Source organism: Gasterosteus aculeatus, chromosome 18 (genome assembly GCF_964276395.1).
Source record: "Gasterosteus aculeatus chromosome 18, fGasAcu3.hap1.1, whole genome shotgun sequence".
NCBI lineage: Eukaryota > Metazoa > Chordata > Actinopteri > Perciformes > Gasterosteidae > Gasterosteus > Gasterosteus aculeatus.
In genome coordinates, this window is record NC_135706.1 from 3,450,037 (window position 1) to 3,457,975 (window position 7,939).

Here is a 7,939-nt window from a genome sequence, read left to right on the forward strand (position 1 = left end):
CACAATCCATCAACACAGAGGAAAAACAATTAGTTATTTTTCATAAATGAAGTCTTTGCAGTTGGTAAATACAAGGTTTTTCAAGATCAGGGACGTTATCAATCCATTGACATAAAAAAAAAACCCGACCTCAAAATAGGGGGGAGGGGGACAAATATGTATAAATAAAAGAGCGATCTATCGGATGTGAACACCATCAGGAGAAGAGAATGATTTCTTTTAATGTCTGGGCTCGGGCTCTGTGGGACCGGGGCTGTGGTTTGTGATGGGGACTGAGGAGGTGGAGGAGGACGTGACGGGTGGATGAAGGCCGGTGAGAGAGCTGGAGGAAAAACAGGCAGAGGAGGCTTCGTCTCCCGTATATCACATCTTGAAATCAGGAGAATTAATCACAAATCATCACACCTCTTCTTATTCATTCCTCACCGTCTCTTCTTACTCCCTCCTTCCTGCGCCTCATCCAAAAAATAAATACATTTTTAAAAATCCTTAGCAACCTTTCATTTTTTTTTGCTGGGGAGCGACCCCCATTCTATGTTATATAATTATCATCGTTTTCTATTAGTGCTTTTATCTAAACTATTTTCCAGGACTCCTTTGTGTTGATAGAAACCTGCTCTTGCTTTTACGGCTAACAGGAACTCCTGATTCCTATTTGTTTCAGTAGACTCCCCGTGCACACAGTGTCAGGTCCAAACCTCGAGAGGAGAAAGAGATCCGGCTCGAAGGACCAATTAAGTTACAGTGTGAGTGAGCGTGCATGCAGTTAGTGCAGAAAGCGTTTCTTCATTGCAGGCTGCGGTGTGTGTGTGTTTCACTTCCCTTTTCATGTGAGGTCTCAGCATGGATGCTGTCTCCCCCTCACATGCAGCCTCCTCCTCCCCCGACTCACCTCAATCAGGCATCGGCATGTGCGACCTGCGCTATTGGCAGACATGTGATGAGAAGAGGGCCTCCAGCATCTGTTAGACTCGGACACATGGCAGGAAAAAAACACACTGGTCATCTTGCCCAGAAACCTTTGGATCTGGTTCCTGAGACGCTGTGGTCGTAACAATATTCTTTCCCCATTGTGCCGGACATGTCCGGTTGTTTCTCCATCATTTACTTTGACCTTTTTACCACTTTTCATTTCTTTCAACCTTGCCCCCAAATCCCCTCGTAACATTTTAAGTTTAGCGGCACTTACGCAACTAGTTTCACACAGTGGTGTCTTCGCAACGAGACACAGCCCCCAGAAGACTACAGGACAAGATGAGAAGGATGGACGACTTTCTTTCATTGGGCATCAGCAAAAGACTCCAGCGTACCTGAATGGCCCTCATCCCACTCCACAACAGGATCAATACATATATATATATATATATATATATATATATATATATATATATATATATATATATATATATATATATATATATATATATATATATATTCGAAGCTATTGTAGATATTGAAATCAGCGTATACTTTAGATTCAAAAGTATTGTTCAATATTTCCCAAAATATATTATAATAATATGATACGGAATAGTCTTATTTTGTTTACAATAAATGCCCATCGAACCCAAACCAGTGCTAGAAATGTCTCACCAGTGTTCATTGAATGAGCAATGTACGCGTTCTACGGATCGCGGGCTACACTTGGGTTTTATTTTGAAAGTCCAGACGGGAAGTGGTGTCGCATCACGCTCGCTCTCCTCGGGTCCAGATCGCCGAAAGTGAGCGTAGTTTGTAACAGTGTGCGGGGGTCGTTTGGACCGCACGCCTGAAAGTACGCAGCCGGTAACCGCAGGAATGGCCGCGCTCGTCTCACATCTGGATGAAGGAAAGCGGGCGCGAGGAAGAGGAGCTTCGTATTAACCCACCAGTTTAAAAAAAAAAAAGGAAAGGAAACGTGGACAATGGTAGCGGCGTCTCTCGCGCTGCTCTGGATTTGACTTCATCCACGACTCGCACCGCTCATCAAAGGAACAGCCGCAGGGCCCACGCGCTGCGTCCCTGAGAGACAGACAGAGACACAGAGACGAAGAAGCGTCTTTCTGTCTCCGCTCCAACCAGGAGGAGCAGGAGGAGGAGGACATTTTTGGGCGGCGAGACGCACCATTTGGAGGAGGACTGAGCCGCCGCACTTACAGCCGCCGCGGAGCTCCAGCGTGGGGGAATGAAGCAGGTAATGTCGGACACACACGTTGAACTCAACCGGGGGCTGAGGCTGGTGGTGGGGGGGCGTCTGTCAACAACGCGCCGTTATGTCTCTCCTACATGTGCGCTGAGTGTCGACGAGGAGACGCACCACGACCCCCCGCAGAGACGTGGTCTCTCTCCCCCCCCCCCCGTTCCTTGCGTGTCGTCTCAACCATTTTGTTCGACCATTCTGTTCGAATAGTCGAATCACAATGAGGCAGCGCGCCGTCAAACATCAATATGCAGCTGCTGCTCTTACTGCGGGTCGATGAGGTGAAAGCCTGTTTCTATTCGGCAGCCCCCCCCCAACAACAACAACAACAACAACAATTGACTCGGTTTTCGGGCTCCTCTCCTGGTTGAACAGATCAAGTGTTGCAATGCTCAGATTCTGATATGATTCAGTGTGAATGTCTTCTGCAGGACGCCCCCATCATGTCACATAAATGGACCTGTGTGTGTGTGTGTGTCTATGCAAGTATTTATTTATTTAAATATATAATGATATGTCAAAAAGTGAACCAAACAAAAATCAATGGGGCCAACACGAGAGAAACATTTCTCACTTGGAGAATTGATAACTATTTGTCCACAGAGACATCTTTTTGTCTTTGCACCGCCAGCGTCTTCAATGCAACTCCATTTCCAATCGTGTCATTTAACAATGAGGAATTTTAATTTGCCTGAATCAAAATCAAATGTCAACTGCTAAAAATGTATTTAGAGATTTTGGGATTCAAAAAGTTAAAATGAAGTGGTACTTTAAAAAAAAAAAAATCACTTCCAAGGTTTACATCAATAATGCATATGACTTAACGCTAAGTCGGTAGTTGATGAACAAAATGGAACTATTATTATGAATATATTATACCATTTTTGTACTTTGAATTGTGAATAAAAAGGGAAATGCCTTCATTCACAATCACATATTCGGTTGTTACTTATTATGCCGTCCTTTTTGTCTCTGACTAGTCTCAATCAATGCTATTAGATGCGTAATGGCCGATCTACTCTCCGGTGTAATGCATTTCTGTCCATGCACTCTATATTACAATGTGCTGTAATCTCCATCAGCCTTCAGATTGGTAAATCTGCAGAAATCACACTGATTTATCTCAGACCCATCCTCACTATTTGACAATTGACGGATAAATAAGCTACAATCTCATTCCCGTGAACGAATAAATCTCCGCGCCATCATCTAATCATGTACGCATTTAGTCTCCTAACTATGCTTCCTAGCCATGAAAGGTTACAAGATGCGGCTGAAAAGCTCTCTGCATATTCTCCCTGCAAATCTCTGTTGCATAATTGCGTTGCCACAATTACCTGTGTGTGTTTTTTCTCTTTTTCCAACACTAAGTACCGTGACGTTCGTTTTTCACTGCAGGTTTGACTTGATTGCTCGGATGCTGAAGTGTCTGTCTGAGCATCTAAGCGCCACACCACCCTTTTCAAAGGAGAGGAGAGAAAGAGACGAGGCGCCTCCTTTCGGGTCGCGCGTTGGTGTCTCGTGGTCCTCGAGGCCCCCCGTGCCCTTTTTAGAAAGCGTGCTGCGTAGGGACCGGAGGCCAAGATCCAACCAGTCGCCCTCCTTCGCCGGCTCGTCTTTTGTGATGGAGCGGCGGATGTAAACATGGCGACGGTTCCCCGGCTTGGCTGCTGCCGGCCTGTTTGCCTGCGTCCTTTTGTCTCCCGTGGCCGCGGTGCCACCAGATAACGCCATTTGTTAGATGACAGATGCAGGTGTGGAACCTAACCTGTGTTTTAACGCGGCCGCATTAAACACATCACAGGCGCCGTGTTCATGATAATTGCCTGTAATTATTTTTTCCACCCACGCAAAGACTAAATTAATGCATTAAAAAAAAACCTGTTTAAATGATTAATTTAGTACTTAAAATGGACTGTTTTTCTGCACGGCACATTTGTTGCTCAGCCATGGTAAATGAAGCCCGGCAGTCCGAAATAACAGCGTGCACTGTTTATACAAGTGATAAGGTTTTTTTATTTTTTTTATTGCAGTATTTAACTTGTTGGCAGGGGGGCTGTTTGTTGTTCTGTCAGCAGTAAAGAAGAGCGTTTTAAAAGGGTTTCTTATCACGTCTCGGGCAAACAGGACGGAGCGGGGTGTTTATTTTTCTTAATGTGACCTCGATGACACCCTGGGACAAGCTGGACACACTGTCCCCTCACCAATATCCTGTTTGCCAAGAAACGGCACGTTGGGGCTCTTACCTTTTTTTATCTTCTCATACAGTCAAAAGCAAACAATCCACAGACTTTTTCGGCGAACAGAGAATCGCAGAGCAATTGCATATGCGTGCGTTTACTGTCACACTGCTCCCGCAGTACGACAATATAATGTGTGTGAAGAAGCGAGCAAACCAAGCAAAGTTTTCCTCAAGACGTCCAGCTGACGGCGGGCTGAGTAATGGAAATACAGATGGTCTAATTACTCCGCCCACACACACTGTTTTCGGATGCACTTGAGTTGTAAGCAGTTCTCCAAAAAAAGAACAGTCAAGACTTAAGTGTGAAAGTCGGATCTCACGGTTCATTTAACAATTAATCGTCACGTTGTAATTGAATCCCTTTGATAGCTACAAAGCCGAGCAGATTGGGATTGGCTTCTGTTCGTGTGTACGAGAAGCTCTCTGAGCGCTTTGTTTGCCGCCTGCGTCGCCTTTGTGTCATTTACGTTCATCGCCCTCTTTGTGCTCCTCAGGGCTCCTCCGCCGCGAAGGCGGCGCCACGCTGCGCCAGGCGGGAAACCTCCGCGCCCGCCGCGCCGCGCCTGACGTGAGCTCGCCGCTCACGATGCCCGTCCGCCCCGGGGGAAGAATGGTCCGCTCCACTCCCGCCCCGCAGGCGGGGGACGTCAACGCCAGCCTCTGCTGCCCCGTCACGGGACTGCTGAACTTCTCCGCGCGGCCGCCGACGGAGAGCGCCGCCGCGGGCTCCCGGCCGCCCGCGGGTCCGCCGCCGGGCGTCGGCCTCCCCCTGCAGGTCTTCTTTTGCTCCGTCATGGTCGCCGTCCTGCTCTTGGCTCTGCTGGGCAACATGGTGGTGTGCCTGATGGTGTACCAGAGGTCCGCCATGCGCTCGGCCATCAACATCCTGCTGGCCAGCCTGGCGTTCGCCGACATGATGCTGGCCATCCTGAACATGCCCTTCGCCCTGGTCACCGTGGCGACCACCCAGTGGATTTTCGGGGACGCTTTCTGCCGCGTCTCGGCCATGCTCTTCTGGTTCTTCGTGATGGAGGGCGTGGCCGTGCTGCTCATAATAAGCATCGACCGCTTCCTCATTATTGTCCAGAAGCAGGACAAGCTGAGCCCCCAGAGAGCCAAAGTGCTCATCGTGGTCACCTGGGGGCTCTCCTTCATTTTCTCCTTCCCCCTGGCGGTTGGTTCCCCTCCCTTGCAGATCCCCCCCAGGGCCCCGCAGTGCGTATTTGGCTACAGCGTGGAGCCTGGTTACCACACCTACGTGTTGGTCATGCTGCTGGCCTTCTTCTTCCTGCCCTTCATGGTCATGCTGTACACGTTCATGGGGATCCTGAACACCATCCGCCACAACGCCATCCGCATCCACAGCCACCCGGACAGCATCTGCCTGAGCCAGGCGAGCAAGCTGGGCCTGCTGAGCCTCCAGAGGCCCTTCCAGATGAACGTGGACATGAGCTTCAAGACGCGTGCCTTCACCACCATCCTCATCCTCTTCTCCGTGTTCACGGTGTGCTGGGCCCCGTTCACCGCCTACAGCCTGGTGGCCACCTTCAGCGACGGCTTCTACCGCAAAGACAGCTTTTTCCGAACCAGCACGTGGGTCCTGTGGCTGTGCTACCTCAAGTCGGCCCTCAACCCGCTCATTTACTACTGGCGGATCAAGAAGTTCCGCGACGCCTGCCTGGATCTGATGCCCAAGTACTTCAAGTTCCTTCCTCAGCTGCCGGGCAACACGAAGAGGCGCATACAGCCGAGCGCCGTGTACGTGTGCGGAGAGCATCGCTCGGTGGTCTGACGGGGGGGGGACAGACAATGTTAGAAACATGCTTTTACATGACGTACCGTTGCCGTTCTAGAGCGATTTAGTTGTTTGCTGGTACGCTTCTGCTGCCGTGTGTCCAGAACGAGATCAGCACCGCGTGTAATAAAAGAAAAAGGCCAGGTGCTGGTTGCTACGGGTACCAGTGAGACAACAAACTACAATCCAGGAAGTGGACTTTGTGTCAGATATATTATATCAGATATATAGAACCAAACCTTTGTTCACCGTGCATCAAATTGATCTATGAAAACACGTAATAGTGCCCATTACGTTGTTAATGCCTGACCTGGAGACCGTAAACGTGATTTTCTACAAAAGCCTTTTTTTATCAGAGAAAACCAGCCAAATGTGTTAAATGTTAAACACAAACAGCCAAACAAGAGATGTTCCTCAATAGAATACAGGATGAATCCGATATTAACTCCATAATAAAGGACATTAGAAGAGTCCTGCTGTGTGTGCGTGTGTGCGCGTGCGTGCAGGACATGTGCTCTCACATTGGTCACAAGGCCTCTGAGTTTACCGTGTGGGGGGATTATTATTATTATTATTTTTTATCACTGGAAACGTACAATTTCCACGTGTGGCGCTGTGCTCACGTTCGATTGCCATTTGATTGGAGTTGTTTTTTAATTTGGCGGTGCAGACGCGGTACCACGCTTTTGTAATTAAAAATACCGATTTTTCAATTTGAGTGCTGATGCGAAATCTCAGCTCATCTTGTACCGTTAGAAGTTGTCTCAGCTGCAGACCTCTGTCCACCTACTCAGCACAGAGTACAACCCCCCCCCCCCCCGAGGAGGATGATGGGAAGTCATTCTAGAAAATAACAGAAACCTTGAAGTGAACTGTCAAAGTCAAAGGAAGGAAAACCGTTCATAACTCTCTGAATGCACTGAAAGGCACAGAAAATAAAACGGGTGAATCTTGTTTAATAAACTTGCTGCGAACCCCGAGGTGTTGCAGGGGGACGACTGCGCGTTTCAGCTGTGTAGAATTAGTTCCACGAGGCATGTAAATGAAAAGCTTAAAGTGGCATTTGAACATGTGCGACACGACACATCTGGCAAGCGTATTTCTATTTAAATGTTTTGGATGTGCCTATTAATTAATGAGTCCATTTGCCAGTCAGAATGCTGCTATATCTGGTGAAAATGTGCAATTTAAGTGTACTGTAAGTTGAATGTAATAAAGAAATGGACATTTCTTACCTTCGTAAAGTGCCTTTAGGTGTGTCTTTCTTTAGTGTGTGTGTGTGTGTGTCTGTTGTGCTTCGGCACTGATCGCTCTGTGTGTACACTATTAAACACTAACAAACAAAAGTTTCCCTTCTCTCACATTAACAATAGAACTTGAATCAGGAACCTACGGTGGCCTTCATGTACCTTTTCAAAATGCGAAGGGCTTTATTCAACACAGTTTGAACGGAGGGACGTTGTATCTCCTCCTTAAGAACCGACGCGTCGGCTGTTCAGGTGAATGGCGGAGCTTTCTACTAACCTGTCATGAGCAAATGTTTATCTGGTGCGGACGTGCGTCCTCAGTGGGACTTTCCATGCCGCGCCGCGTGCGTGATATCTGCTTATTGTACCAATGTAAATATCTGGGGGAAATCCTGCTCCTATAAACTGGCGTGTGAGCACTTCGCCCCCCCGCGATCCATATTTGTGCTTCAGCTTCGCCACCAGGGTTCTGATGC

The 7,939-nt window shown here is 48.0% G+C and overlaps 1 protein-coding gene across 1 annotated transcript; it reads left to right on the top strand.

Moving 5' to 3' along the window:
- The first annotated feature begins 1,666 nt into the window (after positions 1 to 1,666).
- Positions 1,667 to 7,460, top strand: gpr63 (G protein-coupled receptor 63). Its single transcript, XM_040160601.2, has 2 exons — positions 1,667 to 2,173; positions 4,916 to 7,460. The coding sequence occupies exon 2, from the start codon at positions 5,008 to 5,010 to the stop codon at positions 6,211 to 6,213; it is 1,206 nt and encodes a 401-aa protein (XP_040016535.2). The 5' UTR covers positions 1,667 to 2,173; positions 4,916 to 5,007; the 3' UTR covers positions 6,214 to 7,460.
- The last annotated feature ends 479 nt before the right edge of the window (positions 7,461 to 7,939 follow it).

Bases quoted from the DNA above. Each gene is read 5' to 3' on its own strand.
- gpr63 (XM_040160601.2), top strand. From the start codon at position 5,008: ATGCCCGTCCGCCCCGGGGGAAGAATGGTCCGCTCCACTCCCGCCCCG.